The sequence below is a fragment of the Hemitrygon akajei genome, chromosome 6 (genome assembly GCF_048418815.1).
Source record: "Hemitrygon akajei chromosome 6, sHemAka1.3, whole genome shotgun sequence".
NCBI classification, from domain to species: domain Eukaryota; kingdom Metazoa; phylum Chordata; class Chondrichthyes; order Myliobatiformes; family Dasyatidae; genus Hemitrygon; species Hemitrygon akajei.
In genome coordinates this window covers 85,694,099-85,715,331 of record NC_133129.1, presented here as the reverse complement: position 1 = coordinate 85,715,331, position 21,233 = coordinate 85,694,099, and the positions used below count along the sequence as shown (strand labels likewise).

The following is a 21,233-nucleotide window of genomic DNA, read 5'->3' as shown; positions in this document are numbered from 1 at the left end:
GATTATTCACTGTATTCTGAAGAGAGTTGGGTGTTTTGAACGGAGACTGATTAGTCAGGAAAGAGATCGGAGCTGCTGGGAGGGAGAATAATCCCTGGTAATGTCTGGAAATTCGGGTTATCCTCTGGCATCAGTGACTGTCCTGACTGAGCTCTGAGTGCTTCGTCACCTCTTCTCTCTTGAAAGTTCCTGCTTCCCTCCTGAATCACAGGCGTCTTGTTCCTTCCTTCAGAAACTCTTTTCTCTGTGACATCCTGGAACTATTGGATCAGAGTTTCCCAATATTCCGACTGTGTCCCTCACAGCAGCCCCTCCTCCCACAACCCCACCCCCTGACCCCATTCAGTGACCTGACCCCTGACCCACCGTTCAGTGACCTGACCCCACTGTTCACTGACCTGTCTCCCCCCACCCCCGTTCACTGTGCAGTGTGTACACCCCATACCTCCTGAGCAGATCAGTGTCTCTCTGTCGCAGCAGCTGTGTAAATGCTGACGTCACTGCCGAGACACTTGAACTGTTTGCTCTCGCCTGTTGCTGTTTGAGGTGGTTATTAAGAAAGGGTGAGGCTCCTACTGACTCTGAAGGGTGGTGGTGGGTGGGAGGAGACGGTACCAAACAGAACCTAGTGCTCTGGTCTGGTGCAGCCACTACTCCCTCTTTCCTCTCCCCAGCGTACCCCCGCTGGAGAGCAAACTCCATTCCAACTTGTGATGGCGTGGGGGGGGGGGGGGGGGGGGGTAGCTGAATGGCCATTCGGCCTTTCAAGTATGTTCTGCCATTCTATCATGGCTGATAAATTATCCCCCTCAACCCCAGTCTCCTGGCTTCTCCCCGTAACCTTTTTCGCCCTGATTATTCAAGAACCTATCAACCTCCACTTGAAATATACCCAATGTCTCGGCCTCCACAGCCGTCTGTGTCAACGATTTCCACAGATTCACCACGTCCTGGTGAAAGAAATTCCTCTTCATCTCTGTTCTAAAAGGATGCCCCTCTGTTCTGAATCTGTGTCCTCTGGTCTTAGACTCCCCCATCATAGGAAGCAATCTCTCCATCAAGGCCTGTCAGCATTCAATGAGAATCTTCCTCTCCCCACCCCCCCCCCCACTCCCCCATTCATCTGAATTCCAGTGAGTACAGGCCCAGAGCCATTAAACGCTCCTCATATGATAAGCCTTTCTATCCTGGAATCATTTTCATGCATCTCCTTTGAACCGTCTCCAGTGTCAGCCCATCCTTTCTAAGATCAGAGGCCCAAAACTGCTCACAATACTCCAAATGAGGCCTTGCCAGTGCTTTATAAAGTCTCAACATTGCATCCTTATATTCTAGTCCTCTAGAAATGAATACTAACGTCACATTTGCCTTCCTCACCACAGACTCAACCTGCAAACTAATCTTCGGGGAATCCTGCACGAGGACTCCCCAGTCCCTTCGCACAGAGTAAGTAAACTAGATTAGAACCCAGCCCAGTGACGTGACGATGATAATCTGTAGATGAGTGCACTCAACATCTGTAACAGCACAACTCATCCCCCCTAGCTGGAAACCCACTGTCTCTTACTGTAGCTGGTTGACACCATGCCAGTGAACAGCTGGACACACACACACACACACAATGCTAACTCAGCAGGTCAGGCAGCAACAAGGATGTGATGTGGAGACTTTATAAAGGACTGGTGAGGCCTCACTTGGAATTCTGTGAGCAGTTTGGGCCCCTGATCTTAGAAAGGATGTGCTGAAACTGGAGAGAGTTCAAAGGAGGTTCACGAAAATGATTCCAGCATTGAAAGGCTTGGAATAGAGTGGACATGGAGAGGATGTTTCCTGTGGTGGGGGAGTCTAAGACCAGAGGACACAGCCTCAGAATAGAGGGACATCCATTTAGAAAGGCGATGAGGAGGAATTTCTTTAGCCAGAGGGTGGTGAATCTGTGGAATTTGTTGCCACAGGTGACTGTGGAGGCCAAGTCACTGGGTATATTTAAGGCAGAGGTCGATAGGTTCTTGATTAGTCAGGGCATGCAGGGATACGGGGAGTAGGCAGGGGACTGGGGCTGAGAGGGAAATGGATCAGCCATGATGAAATGGTGGAGCAGACTCAATGGGCCGAATGGCCTAATTCTGCTCCCATATCTTGTGGTCTTTTGGAGATGAATAAAGAGTCCACATTTCAAGCCAGAGCCCTTCATCAGGAGAGGAATCGTGGTGCAAGGTGTTTTTAGGAGGGTCACTGTTGAACAATAACAGACAGCCCACTGCATGCAGAGATGACACTGAATGATCTCTTCGAGGGCGGTGAGACTTTGAAAATCTTGCCCTCCCCAAAGAGTGGTAGAGGTAGGGGGCTGTGAATGTTACTCAGACAGGGAGTGGGGGGGAAGAGGTCAGTTCTGGGATGAGCAGGGGCACGGAGCAAAGGTCACAACGAGCAAGGCTGTCGTCCTGCTGCTAACCGGTTACTGTATTTCTCGATGTTGGTCCCATCCAGGTCTGCGGACGCCCCTTGATGTCAGGAGGAATGGCTGGATATACGAGCTCAGGTCCCTCGGCTGCTGCTACGGTGCCTGTCGGTAAGGTCACCCTGGTCAAGACACACAGCCTGGACTGCGTGAAGAAGAGGAAGAACGGCGAGAGACTGCTGCGGACCCTCAAGCACCTGATCAGGAAGGAGCGGGTGGGGGCGGGCCAGAGGCTGACCTCGGTCACCAGCCCCGGGCCTATAACCCCTCCGATCCTCGACCACTTGGCCTTCACCCTGGGCCGGCTGTGCGACCCACTGAAGCCGCTTGACCTCTTCCCGGCGCCCGACTGCTGGGCCGGGCCCGGCTGTGCCATGCTCCCGGCGCTGGAGAACGTGGAGACGGAGCTGAGAGAGGCTGAGGCCCCGGGCCTGGGCCTGGGTCTGGCCTGCAGCCCGGCCGAGGAAGACATGAGCCTGGACCACCTGCTGGACGTCCTGACCCAGCTGCAGTACCACACCCACCAGGAGGAGGGCCAGAGTGTCTGCTGGTACTTCCTGGTGGGCGCATGCCCCAACGGAGACAGCTGCCCCCAGCACCACACTGCCCTGCCCTATCACTGGCAGCTGAGGCAAGCGGCCAGCCAGAGGTGGGAGAGCGTGCAGGAGGACTCCCAGGAGGCGCTGGAGCGCTTGTACTGCGACCCGGAGCGGGAGAAGGTCACACTGAGCTACAGGTAGGCCCCAGCGCGAGCCCTGTCGGTTGAAGAAATGGGGGGGGGGGGGGGCGGGGGGGTTGTTGAGCGTTCCCACTCACATCCCCTGGGCAGGGCATAATTGTAAGATGAGTGAAGGAATATCAGAGTGGTGATTGAGACATAAAGATTAGGGACATCTGAAAAAAAACAAGAGCAGAGTTAGGGCATTCAGCCCATCGAGTCTGCTCTGCCATCCCATCCTGGCTGATCTATTACCCCTCTTGACCTCATTCTTCTGCTTTCTCCCTGTAACCTTTGACACCCTGACTAATCAAGAACCTATCAACCTGTGCTTTAAATGTACCCAATGAACTGGCCTTCACAGCCATCTATGGCAACGAACTCTGTAGATTCACCACCCTCTGGCTAAAGAAATTCCTCCTCTTCTCTGTTCTGAATGGATGCCCCTATATTTTGAGGCTGCACCCTCTGGTCTTAAGACTCACCCACCATAGGGGAGTGTCTCTCCACATCCACTCTATCGAGGCCTTTCAGCATTTAATAGGTTCCAGCTAGGTCACCCCTCATTCTTCTGAATTCCAGTGAGTACAGGCCCAGAGACGTCAAACACTCCTCACATGTTAACCCTTTCCTTCCCAGCAGGCACAGGGATGAAAGCAAAATGGAGTGAGATGAGGGAAGGAAGGGTTAGGTTGATCAAGCAGGTTAAAAGGTTGGCACAAAGTCGTGTGCCCAAGGGTCTGAACTCTTCTATGTCCTACCCCTGCTGCGACCACGTGGGCATCACAGGCCACTGTGTACGCAGAAGGTGTAGATTTCCAGGTTCTGCAGAACCCCTTGTATGGTTAGGTGTTTAGTTGTGTCAAACTAATTAAATTGGTAATTAAAACTTAAATCCTCCGGCCTACACGTGGTCCAAATCCCTGCATCCTGAGTACAGTCACGTCCCTGTGAAACAGCTCTGTTGTATCTGCCGCTAGCACCCGCAGCAGCGTTGTCCAACCACTCCCCACGTGTACACTGATTTATTGGCATACAGCCCTTAGAGGAGACCCTTCCAGCCCTCGGAGCACAACCGACTTACTCCTAGCCTAGTCACGGGGCAATTTACCGTGACCAATTAACCGAGCAACCGGTAGGTTTTTGGAGCGCCCACCTTCATGCAGAGAGCTTGCACGTGCCCCACGCATCCCTTTTGAACGTGACCATCCCCGCCCTAAATGCACGAATTAGACATTTCAAGCCCGGTGAGAAAACAAATTCCGCTGGGTCTGCTCTGTCTGTGCCTCTTGCAATGTGATAGTTTGTATCATCTCTTCTAAACACAACTCCAGTTTGTCCAGCCTCTCGTGCTCGTACGTGCCAGGCAGCATCCTGCTGAACCTCTTCAGCACGTTCTCCAGAGCCTCCGCACCCTTCCTGCCCCAGAACCGTCTCCACACCGTTCCCTGAGACCGCTGTGCGTGAAAATCCCAAGAGGACATCAGCTTCTGAGGCGCTCATCCGGCTCCACGGTCAATGTCACTTGGATCACGTTTCTTCCCCATTCTGAACTACAACTGAACCTCTTGGCCATGTCTGCATGCTTCTCTGCGTCGAGTCGCTGCCACCTGATTGGGGGATTGGATATTTGCATTGACGAGCAGGTGTACCTAATAAAGTGGCCACTCAGTGTAGTATCCTGACCTTTGAACTCAGTGCCTCAACTAGTAAAAGGGCAAATATGCTACGTACCTTGTTTACCTATACAGCCACTTTCAGGCACCATGACTCTATATAGATTTTTAAAAACACTTGCCCTACCCATCTCCTTTGAACTTCCCCCTCTTACATTAAATGTGTATCCTCTAGTGTTTCTAGCATTTCAACACTGAGGGGGAGAAGGTTCTGGCTGTCTTCTCTGTCTACGCCCTCATAATCTTATAAACCTCTATCAGATCTCCCTTCAACTTGCACTCCTGAGAAAGCAGCCCGAGTGTGTCGAGCCTCTCCTTCACTGCGGGCATGTGCCTCCATCCATGTGTACAGCTGCTCTGGGTATGTGTACGTATGCTGGAGAGGCCAATCCATCGCTCGAGAGGTTCCTGGGCAAAAGATGGCAGCCGCGTGGGGTTGAGGGTCGCTGGCCCAGGCTCTCCTGGCTAGCCTATGTCTCTCTGCGCCCCTCTGGAGGGACGAGTGCCACGCAACCCTCAGCTGAGGCTTTCTGAGTCACTGGGGAGGCCTCACCTTGAGTATTGTGAGCAGTTTTTGGGCTCCTTGTCTATGATGGGATGTGCTGACATTGGAGAGGTTTCATAGGGGGTTCAGGGGAAAGGATTCCAGGATTGAAAAGCCTATCATATGAGGAGGGTTTGATGGCTCTGGAATTTAGAAGAATGGGGGCGGGGGGGCCCTCGTTGAAACCTATAAAATGTTAGGTTAAATAGATATTAATGCAGAGGTTGATAGATTAGTCAGGGCATGGAGGGATATTGGGAGAAGGGGCTGAGAGGGAAATGGATCAGCCACGATGAAATGGCAGAGCAGACTCGATGGGCCAAATGGCCTCATTCTTCTCCTGGGCAATATGCTCCCATGTGTCTGGGTTGGTGCCAAAGGCTTTTAGTGATGTTTTCAGGCTGCTGTTATAGCATTTCCTTTGCCGTCCACGGGAGCACCTTCCTTTCTGTAGCTCACCGTAAAGCAATCTCTTAGACAGCTGGAGGTCTGGCACACGAGCTATGTGGCCCGGGTGCTGTAGGTACAGGCAGCTCCGACTTGGTAAGAACCCCAGTGTCAGGGATTTCTGTCTGTGGAGGAGCTTTCTCAGGCAGACTGTGTGGAAATGGTTCCGTTTCTTGGGATGCTGTTGGTACACTGTCCACGTTTCGCAAGCGTCCGGCAGAGTGGGAAGTTCTGTGGCCCTCCGTGCACCTTGACCTTTGTCGGTAAACGTGTGCCTCTCCTGTTCCGGATGTTGGTCTGCTGAAGTCTACACTTGAGTTGGCGATCCTGGCGTTTCCCTCGTCCACAGTGACGATGTTCTGGGAGAGTGTGCTGCCAAGATATGTGACTCTTTTTCACTAGTTTGAGCCTTTGACCATTGACCAGCATATGGTTTCCCTGAAACTGGCTGATGCATTACTTCAGTAAGCCCCAAGTTGGTATATGCCTCAGAAAACGTGCCGACACACCACTTTTGAGCCAGCGTTGAGGGTGAGCAGTCATCAGCAAAGAAGGAAGTCTGTCATAGCCTTAGCTTTTGCTTGGAGCCTTCTGAGGTTGAACAGTTTCACATCAGTGCAGAATCTGATGCTGTTGCCGTCCCCTGTAGACATCAGTCAACATGGTGAATAACACCGAACTGAATAGCATTGGCGCCAAGACCGCGTTTGAGATGGGCTTGGACGTCTCTCCGTCGTCCTGAACTCTGCATGCCATTGTGGAATTCCTGCACCGCGATCTTCCGCTGTTAACTGTCGAAGATCAACGGGGTCAGCATTTTGCACCTGACATTTCTCCTGCAGCAAAGCATCGTGTTGGCGGTCCCACGCTCCGTCTGGAGTCCACACTGGCTCTGAGCCTCCTGGCAAGGCGAGATGTGAGGTGCCTGGCGATAGACAGCAAGGATATTCCCCAATACCTGCCACAGGACTGTTGTTTCCCTTTTGCTTGTATGGTTGGACAATGGATGTTCCTGTGGAATCGTCTCTTGCTGCCACATGAGTTGGAAGAGCTGACGGAGCTGATGCACTACCTTCCTTGCAGGCCTCAGCTGGTATTGCGTCTGATCTGGGCGACTTTGCTGCGAGAGAGCTGATGTATCGCTTTCTGGGGCTCTCCTAAAGTCAGTGGAACGCCCAGTGATTCACTAACAAGTATTTGGGGCAGGTAATCAATGGCTTTGTCATTTATAGTCGAAGGATGATTTCTAACACTCTTAGTGTTCAGCTCACCTGAGAAGAACTTTCTCTTTGTCGCTGATCAGTGTGTACCCATCAGCACTATGGAGAGGAATGATCCTGATGATGTGGGGTCGTAGACTCCTCTAAGTGCAGTGTAGAAATTCTTTAGATCCATACCAATCTGCACACTGGATTTCATCAGCTTTATGGAATCCTGCATCTGGCACACTGTGTCTCGTTCAGCACTTCATATGTTGTTGAAGGCGTTCTTCTTTGAGATGGACTTAGGGTCGCTGATGAAAGCTTTGTGGAGTCGATGTTTACATCCAGCAGTGTGTGACATCATTGCATTTTTTCATCAGACCTGTCCTTGTGCTTTCTGGTAGCAGGCCCCATGACCCCTGTAGCAATGTTGTAGGTCAGCTCTCGAAGGGCTGACCGAGCAGTTTTCACATTCTGATTGTCCTGAGTGGTGAAGTTCAAATGTTCTTCTAGAGTGTCAACAAAAGACTGCTTTGTGTTTCTGCTTTTCAGCTTGGAGACGTTCAGCTGTCTTGGGACTCTCATTCCTCGAGGGCATCTCTCGGGCTGTTCAGTTTAGAAACGAGCGTCTGTCCTGCATCCAGCACTGCACGTGGATTGGCCGCCCTTGTATCCTGCCGGCCTCTCTTCCTGACCGTGACGTGGTCAGAGTGAGGGTGCATCCACAAAGTCCCGTTATGGGTGGGAAGGCAGAAAGTGAAAAACAATTCCTGTTTGGCACATATCCGGAGTAGTAGAAGACTATTTCTGTTGCAGTAGCCAACCCTGTATTTCCCAATGGCCCCATCCCAGGGGGTTTTGCCAGAGCCTACTCTTGTGTAGAAGTCACTAAGATGATAAGCTTGTCTGCTTGGGGAACAGTGGCAATAACTGAGTGCATTTCTTCACAGAACCTGTCCTTGACATGGTCCAGGTTGCTCATGGTTGGGGTGTGATGGTGACGTGCTTCCTACCAGGCGGCAGGGAGCGTTTCATGGTCACAGTCATTCACGCCCTTTGGAGGTCCAGCCATCTTGTGGTGATCTCCATCTTCACTGCAAATCCAACCCCAGCCTCGCGTTGGTCTTCCACTCCAAAGGAATGTGTGCTCTGCGCCCTGTTCACAAAGTTCGTTCCCTCCTGCAAGCCGGGTCTCATGCAGAGCTGCGATGTCGATGTTATATCGGGCTAACTCGCTCCCTATTGGAGCAGCTCTCCTCTGAGGTCTGTCAGCATCGACTCCCCCACAGCGTGCGCGCATTCCACGCGCACAAGGGTGAGAGGGATCATCCTTAACTTTCTCTTCGACCGCTGTGACAGGGTCCCCGGCGTCCACAGTGAACCGGCTGGGGAAAGGATGGAGCAGGCAATGGTTAGGCCAATTTTTCCAGCCCTATTGTCCTGCCATCGAGGTGGGCAGTCCGTTCCTGAAAAGGGGCTGTTCAGGGGGGTGCAGAAAGCCACTGAGGCTTCACGTCAACACAGAACGATTCCACAGCCTGAGCCGCTACCCACACCCACTGCTTCATCGCCCACCTGGCACCACAAGACTTGGCTTGGGGTGGGAAGGACGTACACAGGAGTGATTTGTGCAAAGACTTGAGGACAAGTTGCGTAGTGTTGACCTCACTGACTCAACTGAGACCACGTGCATCCAGTGGCGAGACGGCTGGGGATGGGGTCGGGCGTAGTGAATGACCATGACGTCCTCGGTGCCTCGTTACGCTCCGCGGCACCTTGCTGGGTACGCCTTCCTGCCCGTGGAGCCAAACTAGTGGTCACCTCCGCGCAGTCTGCCAGGTCCAGTCTTGGGTCGGCCAGCCCTGACTCACCGAGGGTTCGTTGGTGTTTGTGAGAGTGTAAGTACCCATCTGTGTTGGTTTAAAGGTGCACTTAACATCAGAGAATGTATCCAGAACACGGGCTGAGATTTGACCTCTTCACAGACATCCACAAAACTAGCTCCGCAGAACAGTAGGAGCATCGAAGCCCCCTCCCTTCAAGCAAGCAGCAGCAAAAGTATTGACCCCCCACCCCCCCATCACCATCAGCAAAAATCCCCAAACTCCATCAAACAGTACAGTCCTTAACCCAGCACTTCAGTATCCCAGACAGCCCCTCTCCATCGAGGAGAGAGGGGTCGCTCGCAGCAACTCGCTGTCCACCTAGCTCCTCCAAGCAGTCCCCAACTCGAGGGCCAACACGGTCTCACCCTCCAGTGACAGAGAGCGAGATTGGGGTTCCTCCGACGGCAGCCAGCGACTAGCGAACACGTCGCCTGCTGTCTTGATGCTTCAGGCTCCCGCGACACTTCAGTCGGTGAAGTTGGCGAGGAGCGGGTCAACCACGCCCGCTCCCCGCGGGCGCACGTCTTCCAGGCCATTCCTGGAGATAGCGAAGCACTAGGCCGCGCCGAAAACACAGTGTTTGTGAAGAACCGTAGTTTGAACTGTCGGTCACAGGCTCCGACAGATTGTATGTAAATTATCTCAGTTTTGTGCGTCTTTGTGAGTGCATGTGCTGTTTGTATGTGTACAGTGTTGTCTACCTGTAAGTACACACAGATCATACATACATGTGTGTATCTGTCTGAATTTGGTATCAGTGTGTGTGAACACAACAGTGCCCCGACACCCCTGCTCCCAGTACGTTATTGAATTCGGTGCGCCACCTCACTCTGGGCGCCTTGCCCACAACCGGGGTGTGCACCTACTGCAGACCTGGGTGACTGGTTCGGAACACTGACGACAGCTCCCCAAAACCGGCTTGGCCAGTTCCTGTTTCCAGAGTCACAGGACGTCCCAACCGGTCGGGCAGCTGTGGAGAGAGCAGATACCCCAGGCAGTACAACCGGTTCTGAGCCACAGCAAGATCTCACAAAGCACCGTGACTGCTGGTCAAACCCCCTGCCGTAGTGGGGCCTTGGGCAGGGGGCACACCCCACCAGGTTCATTAGTCTGGCTCGCAACGCAGCCTGGGGGGTAAGTTGGACTCAGGACTTTGACACTTCCCTCTGATTGAGCTGGGTGATGGTGTCAGTGTTAATGTACAGAGGGGGTCATGGCTCCCTGAAAGTGGCCTCACAACTAGATAGGGAAGGATGGCAGGCGTGCATGCCTTTATTAATTGAGGTTTGGAGTTTGAGTCAGGAAGTTGTATAGAGCTCCGGGTAGCTAGTGCTTTCAGCTCTGTTCACCTTTCACAGGAAGGGTTTGGGAGGCTTTGGAGAGGGGGCAGAAGAGGTTTACCAGGATGCTGCCTGGATTGGAGGGCATGAGCTGTAAGGAGAGATTGGACAAACTTGGTAGCTTTCCCTGGAACAGCGGGGGCCAAGGGGAGAGCTGAATGCATGTGAAATCGGGAATCACCATTCAGAAAAAGCTGGCAAGTTTAGATGGGTACTCGGACGAGAGAAGTACAGAGGCAATGGGCTCTACAGAGGTAGATGTGACTAGGCAAAGAAAAATGGGCTAGCATGGACTAGATGGGCTAAAGGGCCTATTTCTGTGCTGTAGCATAGATTGAGTAGATAATCAGCATCTTTCTGAATGGATGGAAATGTTAAATACCTAAAGGACAAATACTTAAGATGATTCAAAGTGCATTTATTATCGACATATTATCAACTTGGTGGTGGGGTGGAGATGCATCTCTACCAAAGGAGGTGTAAGGCGCTCCTTCCTCCATGAGCCTGCAGGTCACCCTTGGGCAAGGTGTGGCTCCTGCTTAGCCCCCCCCCACCCCAGATCGGGGTCACGTGGAGCTATGGGAGCAGATGGTGGGTGGTCATATGAACAGCCGGTGCATATCATAATTCCTGGTTATGGGACCACTAATGCCAGGCAGGCAATCTCTGAAGAGTATTGGTAATGGCTGGGGTCACCCGTCTTGTAAAGGCACTGCCCAGAAGAAGACAATGGCAAACCACTTCTGTAGAACTGCAGAGTCCTCTATAAATGAGTCCAAACCACAAACCTTGCTGAATTCTCAAGACTTTGGTACATTCCTCCATTCCTCCAGCAGCAGACCGGTCAAACACAGGCAGATGGTACCCGACTTCCCACCTTGTCCTCGCTGATTTTAATCTTGCTCGACACTTTAATTGGCGGGAAATGGAGTTGATCGTGGGCTCATGTCCCGTCCCCAGGCCGCACACTCTGCTCCAGACCTCACCGAGCTCCCTCGGAGACAGCTCAATCGGCCCAAACGAACACCCCTTCAAAATGTAAACGACAGATTGCAATCGCACGCAGCTTCATGTAGAATCATTTTTTTGAAAGAGGTAGTTTAGTGAACTGTCTGCAGGATGTCACCGTTGACCATGTTGCTTACTGGCGCCATCTTGCAAAATGAGTTGAACCGGGGAAGTTGAAAAGAGCTGTGCAGTGCAAGTTTTCTGTTTACACAGAGAATGGAGGGTGCTGGTGTAGGCAGACGTGAATGAGGTGTTTACGAGGTTCTTAGATAGGCAAGTAAATATGCAGAGAGTGGAGGATTACCCTTGATGTAGGCAGGTAGACTGATTTAGAGTGGTACTACATCGTGGGCCAACAGACCTTGCTCTGTGCTCTATTAATTGGGACACATCGAGGCCAGCACATTTTGTCCCAACTAAGCTGCTGCCCCAATTAGCAGAAGTTTCATGGAAACAATTAAAAAGGTATTTGTTTTTTTTTAAAAAAGACGAACTACCATTTAGCAAATTTTGTGTTTAACTGAAATACAGAGCCAATTGGAACACTAGCAATACAACTGTAGTACAATAAAACTGTGAGTTAGTTATCAATGGAGAAATTAATCCAGTCTACACTGGATTTTGACTGACTGTAAATGAACTAAATCAGTGCAGACTCCTAGTGCAGATAATAGGCTGCCTTTATACAATGCTGTCGACAACTGCACTCTCCAAATCTTCATTTTCATTAAAACATTCAAGATGATTGTTGATGCCTTCAAATTCTTCGCAATCCCTAACTTGCTGAAGTAGAGAAATTGTTTCATTTTCACTCCCGGCCATTTCTGGCATCTCTAAGCTTGAAACTACAGTGAACAAAATAGTTCATAATTGTCTTTCTGCTTACTTCTCACCAACTATCAGTGACAGGAATCACTGAACACAAACACATGCAACTGAGACTATTTAAAAACTGTTGCTTTAAGCACTGTGTAGTGTCTAAGGGGACACGCAAGAGCACGTGGCTGATACTAGTTAGAAACTGTTCAGCAAGTCTCCTTTCCCAATTAGGTGACATAGTGCCCCAAATAAACAAAGGGAGTTCTGGCTATCTTCTTGATTTAGTTTTTGTCCTTTAACAGTTTTCCCAAATAAGCGATGGCCCAGTTAACTGGAGTCCACTGTGCTTCCACAGGTTGGCACTGGATCTCCAGTGGGACGTGCCCTTGTTTGGCTGCATGCCCCCACACAAGCACCACTACCAGTGGCACAGAGACCAGCGTTCAATCCCAACATCTGCCTGTGGGGAGTCCCCGGGGATAATACAGGCATGTGAATATGTGGAGTTCGCACGTCCTCCCAGTGACCAGGTGCCATGTGTTTTCCCTGGGTGCTTCAATTTCACCCACCCCCGACATCCTGACAACATGCAGGGTTGAGGAGTTAACTGGCCGCCGCCCCAGTGGACACGGGTAGGATCAGAGGGAGTTGGTGGGGGTGACGAATCGGGAGACCCGAGCGGTGTTCCGCCCTAACGTCCGCTTTGCCTTGCATCCCTAGGGGCAGCAGTTTCCTGGCTGACTTTGGTCAGATGGCCGTCCAGGATGCCACCTTCGACAGGCTGAGGCGCCTATGTACTTCAGAAACCGACCCCTGTAACTCCTTCCGAACCGTCTGGAAACACTACTGGAGAGACACCTTCGAGTGGAAAGAGTACACAGAGGTAGGGATACCCCTCTCCCCAACAAAAACGTTCCTTCTTTGGGGGAGGGGACAATCCAGCCTGGAATAGGGCAGAATAAATGTGGGGGGGAGGGGGGTTCCAATCTGGCTGCTCTGGTGACCCAACAAGGGGCAAGACTGGTCTCTTGCCTGAACAGGTCTCCTCACGCCTGACTGAATTCATCTCCCCCTCCCTCTGATGCTTAACAGGCCTGGGAACCCGCCTCCAGTTGATCCAGCGGGTGCTGTTGGTAAAATCCAAGTGTTAACCCACAGTGCTGTTGGCAGGGATTTGCAGGGAAAGACCTCGTCTGCAAAAATATTACCAGTTCCTCTTTCAAACCCAATTTCCCATTCCCTCACCATTCGCATAGATCCTTGGAGGTCTCCGCATGCTAAAGTACCGGGCTCCGTGGTAACGTAGAGGTTAGCACAGCGCTATTACAGCTCGGGGCGCTAGAGTTCGATACCAATACCGTCCGAACGTCTTCCCCACAGAATACACGGGTCTTCGCTGGTACTCTGGTTCCCTCCCACAGTCCAAAGACCTACTGAGTAGGTTAATTGGTCATTGTAAATTGCCCGTGATTAGGCTAGGGTTCAATCGGGGGTTGCTGGATCGAGGGGCTGGAAGGGCCTGTTATGCTCTGTAAAGCTATTGTCCATATCAGATGCTGTTGTGAAAATGTAGTGTGGGTGTTCGGGCTCCTGTACCTCCTCCTTGAAGGTAGTAATGAGAAAGAAGGCATGTTCTGCTTTCAGTGATAGAACATAGAATAGTACAGCACATTACAGGCCCTTCGGCCCACAATGTTGTGCCGACCCTCAAACCCTGCGTCTCATATAACCCCCCACCTTAAATTCCTCCATATACCTGTCTAGTAGTCCCTTAAACTTCACTAGTGTGTCTGGCTCCACCACTGACTCAGGCAGTGCATTCCACGCACCAACCACTCTCTGAGTGAAAAACCTTCCTCTAATATCCCCCTTGAACTTCCCTCCCCTTAACTTAAAGCCATGTCCTCTTGTACTGAGCAGTGGTGCCCTGGGGAAGAGGCGCTGGCTGTCCACTCTGTCTATTCCTCTTAATATCTTGTACACCTCTATCATGTCTCCTCTCATCCTCCTTCTCTCCAAAGAGTAAAGCCCTAGCTCCCTTAATCTGATCATAATCCAAACTCTCTAAACCAGGCAGCATCCTGGTAAATCTCCTCTGTACCCTTTCCAATGCTTCCACATTCTTCCTATAGTGAGGTGACCAAAACCGGACACAGTACTCCAAGTCTGACCAAGTGAATGTCACTTTTTCTGAAGATGCCTTGATGGGAGCAGGGGCTCTGGCTGAGTCTCTAGCACCCTTTATGGAGCCTCTTGATCCTGCGCATTGGAGCCTCCACACCAGGCTGTGAAGCAAGCAGTTGGAACCCTGTAGCTACTTGTCTTTAGTGACACATCTCCTCGGCCATTTATCTTGTTTGATCAGGACTCATGCAAATCTCACTAATCCTGTCTGCCTCGTGAAAAATGGTTCCAGTTTGGAGCTCCCCCTCCCCTTCCTAAAGCCTCCACAGTCTCCCTGAACTGTGGAGACCAGAACAGGAACCATTCCTCTGTACACAATGCCAGCTAAAAGCTCGACACCAGCTCCTTGTTTTCTCGCACTACTGGAGTGGGCAATAGTGAGTTCTCATTGTACTGAATGGGGGAAAGAAAGGCTGAGTGTGGGTGTTAAGATCTGGGTGACACTTCTTAGAAATAAAAGATTTTTTGTTTAAGGCAAAGATAAGGTGATGTTTTTACTGATGGCGAGACTTCAGAATCAGGAACTGGTTCTGACAGTGGTGTGAAATTCGTTAACTTTGCAGCTGCAGTACCATGCAACACATGATCTTAGAGAGGAAAAAGCCAATTACAGGAAGTGTGTGTGTGTGTGTATGTATGTATATTTTATATAATGTGTGTATATATAAACCCCCATAAGTTCTCATGTTTTGTTTTACAACATTGGATCACAGTGTATTTAATTTGACTTTTTTGATGCTGATCAGCAGAAAAAGACTCTTTCATGTCCAAGTGAAAACAGATCTCTGCAAAGTGATCTCAATTAATTACAAATATAAAACACAAAATAATTGGTTGTTTAAGCATTCACCCCCTTTAATTTGACACACCAAATCATCACGGGTGCAGCCAATTGGTTTTAGAAGTCACATAATTCGTTAAATGGAGATCACCGTGTGCAGTCAAGGTGTTTCAATTGACTGTAGTAAAAATACACCTGTATCTGGAAGGTCCAACCGGGTGAGTCAGTATCCTGGCAAAAACCACACCATAGAGACAAAAGAACACTCCGAGCAACTCTGCAAATAGGTTATTGAAAAGCACAAGTCAGGAGAGGGATAGAAGAAAATTTCCAGTTCAAGGAATATCCCTGGGAGTACAGTTAAGTTAATCATTAAGAAATGGGAAGATATGGCAATCCAGTCTAGAGCAGGCCGTCCTCAAAAACTGAGTGACCGTGCAAGAAGGGAACTCATGATGGAGGCCACCTAGAGACCTATGAAAACTCTGTTGGAGTTACAAGCGTCAGTGGGTGAGATGGGAGAGACTGCGCATACAACAACTGTTGCCCGGGTGCTTCACCAGTTACAGTTTTATGGGGGAGTGGCAAAGAGAAAGCCACTGTTGTGGAGAAAAACAAATGAAATCTCAGCTAGAGTTTGCCAGAAGACATGTAAGGGATGCTGAAGTCAGCAGGAAGAAGGTTCCATGGTCTGATGAAACCAAAATTGAGCTTTTTTGGCCATCAGACTAAACGCTGTTTCTGGAGGAAGTCAAACACCACACATCATCAAAACCACTCCATCCCTACCGTGAAGCATGGAGTGGCTGCATCATGCGCTGGGGTTGCTTCACTGCAGCAGGTCACGGAAGGCTTGTGAAGGTAGAGGGTCAAATGAATGCAGCAAAAGACCGGGAAATCCCAGAGGAAAACCTGATGCAGTCTGCAAGAGAACTGTGACTTGGGAGAAGATTTTGTTTTTCAGCAAGACAATGACCCCAAGCATAAAGTCAAGTCAAGTTGCTTTTATTGTCATTTCAACCATAACTACTGGTACAGTAAAAACGAAACAACGTTCCTCCAGGACCATGGTGCTAAATGAAAAACACAAAACTACACTCGACCACATGAAACAACATAAAACTACATTAGTCTTCAGAACTACACGGGACTACATAAAGTGCACAAAACAGGTGCAAGACAGTACAATAATTAATAAACAAGACAATAGGCACAGTAAAGGGCAAATTACAATAAATAATAAATGATGTAATTGTAAATGTAAACAATGTTTCAGCAGGATTTGAGAAAGAAATGAGCAAAGATTTCAAAGGGAGTGTGTGTGTGTGTGTGTGTGTGTGTGTGTGTGTGTGTGTGTGTGTGTGTGTGTGTGTGTGTGTGTGTGTGTGTGTGTGTGTGTGTGTGTGTGTGTGTGTGTGTGTGTGTGTGTGTGTGTGTATAGGCTCTGGGTATTGAGGAGTCTGATGGCTTAGGGGAAGAAACTGTTACACAGTCTGGTCGTGAGAGCCCGAATGCTTCAGTACCTTTTCCCAGACGGCAGGAGGGAGAAGAGTTTGTATGAGGGGTGTGTGGGGTCCTTCACAATGCTGTTTGCTTTGCGGGTGCAGTGTGTAGTGTAAACGCCTGTAAAGGGGGGAAGAGAGACCCCGATGATCTTTTCAGCTGGCCTCACTATCCACTGCAGGGTCTTGTGATCTGAGTTGGTGCAATTTCCGAACCAGGCAGTGATGCAGCTGCTCTCGATGCTCTCAATACAGTCAAAACTACACAGGAATGGCTTAAAAACAACAAAGTTAATGTCCTGGAATGGCTAAGTCAGAGTCCAGACCTCAATCCAATTGAGAATTTATGGCTGGATTTGAAAAGGGCTGTTCACTCACGATCCCCATGCAATCTGACTGAGCTCGAGCAGTTTTGAAAAGAAGAATAGGGAAAAATTGCAGTGTCCAGATGTACAAAGCTTATGGAGACCTATCCACACAGACTCAAAGCTGTAATTGCTGCCAAAGGTGCATCTACTAAATACTGACTTGAAGGGGGTGAATACTTATGCAATCAATTATTTTGTGTTTAATAATTGTAATAAATTTAAATCACTTTGCACAGATCTGTTTTCACTTTGGCACAGTGTCAAAAAAAGCCAAATTAAATCCCCTGTGATTCATTGAGTAAAACATGAAACACTTCCAAGGGGGATGAGTACTTTTTATGGGCATTGTATTTTTATTAAATCGTTAAATAAGAAGTGCTTAAACTGGGAAAAAAAGTAGTGAGGTAGTGTTTGTGGGTTCAGTGTCCATACAGGAATCGGGTGGCAGAGGGGAAAAAGCTGTTCCTGGATGGCTGAGTGTGAGCCTCCCTCCTGAGTGCTGGGCTAACGACAGTGGCTGAAGTTGGGATGAGGAGGCTGGTTGTCACCTGCCGTCTCCCTTATCCGTCACCTGCCGTGCGACCAGTGACGCCATCTCACCTTCCTGCTTTTACAGTCGGTTAACCAGGACTTCAACGAGGCCCGGCAGCGAGGCCTGAGCATCAGGCACGTGATGGTCAGCAGGAACCAGCAGTACAAGGTGGACCTCAGCGCCGGATTCCAGCAGAACATCTCTACGGGCACCAAGCGACGTATCCGTCGCCGACCGCTCTTCCAGTCGATCGTCACCCTCCTCCCGTACCTCAAGTGAGTGAGCCACGTGTTTATGGGATGGCGTTCATTTCCAGTCTTGGTGAAGGGTCTCAGCCAACACATCGACTGTTTGTTCCTCTCCACAGGTGCTGCCCGCCCTGCTGAGTTCCTCCAGTATTTCGTGTGTGTTGCCGGCGTTAGTAACTCGATGGTAAATTAAATTGATAAATTAGTTTAATATTGTCACATGTACAGTGGCAAACTCGTCTTCCATACGGAGCAGCACACGCAGAATGCTGGAGGAACTCAGCAGGTCAGGCAGCATTGATGGAAATGAACAAACAGTCAGTGTTTTGGGCCGAGACCTCTCGGCAGGACTCTGTGTTGCTCTGGATTTCCAGATTTGTCTCCTGTTTGTTGACTTGCATACAGTTCAAATCATTACAAGGGTACCAAAGATTCATCGGGTCTGGATAGGTTACAGGGGGAAGGCAGGAGAAAGAGGTTGTGAAATATCACTGGGCAGCAAGTTTTTTCAAAAGTGCCACTTCCTCGGAATTTTTTTTTGTTTTTGATAAACTGAACGCAAACATAATTTTAGACTACTTGTATCACTTGGGAATTTGGAGAAACGAGAAATTAACTTTTCAAAGTTCAAAATACATTTACTATCAAAGTATGTATACTATATACAATGTTGAGATTCGTCTCCTAACAGGCAGTCACAAAACAAACACAAAAGAACCCATTTTTAAAAACCCCGATATGCAGAGAGTAGAAATTCATTATGTAAACAATAACCACAAGCAAGCAGCATTCGGAGCTGAAGTGAGAGAATCGCATCGTTCAGCACAGAGCCAAGTCGTGGAGCAGCAATCTGAAGTGGCTTCTCCCTCTTCTCAGGCTCGGACAACCCAACCTTTTCAATCTGGCCCAGCATCCGGATCTCTGTCCAAATACTGAGCTCGCTCGTCTCAATAAGCCTCAATTCGCCCTGTAACCAGCCTCTCCGATTCAGCCTTGTGCTTAAGTCTCCATCCAGACATCGAGTTCAGTCACCTCAACATGCTCCGGAGATTGGACACCACTGTCATTTGTGGATCCATTTCTTATTGAGCAATGACTCCCCTTAGCACAATGGACTGATAACTTACCCGTCCACTTTGATCTGTTGTCTATGTGTGTGTATTGTCTCTCTGTCTTCCTCGTCCTCTCTCTCTCTCTCCCTGTCCCCCTCATCCCCTCTCTCTCCTCATTCTCTCTCTCTCTGTCCTCCTCGTCCCATCTCTCACTCTCTCTTTCTTTCTCATTCTCTATCTCTCTCTTTCTCGTTCTCTCTCTCTTTCTCGTTCGTTCTCTCTCTCTTCCTCGTTCTCTCTCTCTCTCTCCTTGTCTCTCTCTCTCCCCTCCTCATTTTCTCACTCTCTCTCCTCTTTGTCGTCTCTCTCTCCTCCTCGTCCCTCTCTCCCTCGTCCCCTCTCTCTCTCTTCCTCGTCCCCTCTCTTCCTCATTCTCTCTCTCTCTCTCCTTGTCCTCTCTCTCTCTCCCCTCCTCGTTTTCTCACTCTCTCTCCTCGTTTGCTCTCTCTCTCCTCCTTGTCCCCTCTCTCTCGCTCTCTCCTCCTTGTCTCTCTCTCTCTCCTCCTTGTCTCTCTCTCTCCTCCTTGTCTCTCTCTCTCTCTCCCCTCCTTGTCCCCTCTCTCTCTCCCCTTGTCCCCTCTCTCTCTCTCCCCTCCTTGTCCCCTCTCTCTCTCTCCTCCTTGTCCTCTCTCTCCCCTCCTCGTTTTCTCACTCTCTCTCCTCCTCATCCCCTCTCTCTCCTCCTCGTCCCCTCTCTCTCTCCTCCTTGTCCCCTCTCTCTCCTCCTTGTCCCCTCTCTCTCTCTCTCTCTCTCTCCTCCTTGTCCCCTCTCTCCCTCCTCCTTGTCCCTCTCTCTCTCTCCTCCTTGTCCCCTCTCTCTCTCTCTCCTCTGTCGTCTCTCTCTCCTCCTCGTCCTCATTCTCTCACTCTCTCTCCTCTGTCGTCTCTCTCTCCTCCTCGTCCTCATTCTCTCACTCTCTCTCCCTTCCTCATTCTCTCACTCTCTCTGTCCTTGTCCTCTCACTCTCTCTCTCTCCTCATTCGCTCTCTCTCTCCTTGTCCCCTCTCTCTCTCTCTCTCCTCCTTGTCTCTCTCTCTCCTTGTCTCTCTCTCTCTCCTCCTTGTCCCCTCTCTCTCTCTCTCCTCCTTGTCCCCTCTCTCTCTCTCCCCTCCTTGTCCCCTCTCTCTCCCTCTCCCCTCCTTGTCCCCTCTCTCTCTCTCCTCCTTGTCCTCTCTCTCTCCCCTCCTCGTTTTCTCACTCTCTCTCTTCCTCGTCCCCTCTCTTTCTTCCTCGTCCTCTCTCTCTCCCTCGTTCTCTCTCTCCTCATTCTCTCACTCTCTCTCCCCTCCTCATTCTCTCACTCTCTCTGTCCTTGTCCTCTCACTCTCTCTCTCTCCTCCTCGTCCCCTCTCTCTCTCTCCTCCTTGTCCCCTCTCTCCCTCCTCCTTGTCCCCCTCTCTCTCTCCTCCTTGTCCCCTCTCTCTCTCTCTCTCCTCTTTGTCGTCTCTCTCCTCCTCGTCCTCGTTCTCTCACTCTCTCTCCCCTCCTCATTCTCTCACTCTCTCTGTCCTTGTCCTCTCACTCTCTCTCTCTCCTCATTCGCTCTCTCTCTCCTTCTTGTCCCTCTCTCTCTCTCTCTCCCTCTCTCTCCTCCTTGTCCCCTCTCTCTCTCTCTCCCCTTGTCCCCTCTCTCTCTCTCTCCTCTTTGTCGTCTCTCTCTCCTCCTCGTCCTCATTCTCTCACTCTCTCTCCCTTCCTCATTCTCTCACTCTCTCTGTCCTTGTCCTCTCACTCTCTCTCTCTCCTCATTCGCTCTCTCTCTCCTTGTCCCCTCTCTCTCTCCTCCTTGTCTCTCTCTCTCCTCCTTGTCCCTCTCTCTCTCTCTCTCCTCCTTGTCCCCTCTCTCTCTCTCTCCCCTTGTCCCCTCTCTCTCTCTCTCTCCTCTTTGTCGTCTCTCTCTCCTCCTCGTCCTCGTTCTCTCACTCTCTCTCCCTTCCTCATTCTCTCACTCTCTCTGTCCTTGTCCTCTCACTCTCTCTCTCTCCTCATTCGCTCTCTCTCTCCTTCTTGTCCCCTCTCTCTCTCCTCCTTGTCTCTCTCTCTCTCCTCCTTGTCCCTCTCTCTCTCTCTCCTCCTTGTCCCCTCTCTCTCTCTCCCCCCTTGTCCCCCCCTCTCTCTCTCTCTCCTTGTCCCCTCTCTCTCTCCCCCCTTGTCCCCCCCTCTCTCTCTCTCTCCTTGTCCCCTCTCTCTCTCCCCTCCTTGTCCCCCCTCTCTCTCTCTCTACTCCTTGTCCTCTCTCTCTCCCCTCCTTGTTTTCTCACTCTCTCTCCTCGTCCCCTCTCTCTCCTCCTCGTCCCCTCTCTCTCTCTTCCTCGTCCCCTCTCTCTCTTCCTCGTCTCTCTCTCTCCCTCATTCTCTCTCTCTCTCTCCCCTCCTCATTTTCTCACTCTCTCTCCTCTTT

At 50.4% G+C, this 21,233-nt stretch overlaps 1 protein-coding gene across 1 annotated transcript in view; it reads left to right on the top strand.

Annotated features, from left to right (window-relative positions):
* Positions 1-1,387: 1,387 nt before the first annotated feature.
* Positions 1,388-21,233, top strand: part of LOC140729215 (protein mono-ADP-ribosyltransferase TIPARP-like) — a 32,746-nt gene continuing 12,900 nt past the window's right edge. Inside the window, exons 1-4 of the mRNA XM_073048732.1 lie at positions 1,388-1,446; positions 2,494-3,200; positions 12,825-12,987; positions 17,556-17,746. Of these exons, the coding sequence (XP_072904833.1) occupies positions 2,512-3,200; positions 12,825-12,987; positions 17,556-17,746 (1,043 nt within the window). The 5' untranslated portion in view covers positions 1,388-1,446; positions 2,494-2,511. The remainder of the gene's footprint in view (positions 1,447-2,493; positions 3,201-12,824; positions 12,988-17,555; positions 17,747-21,233) is intronic.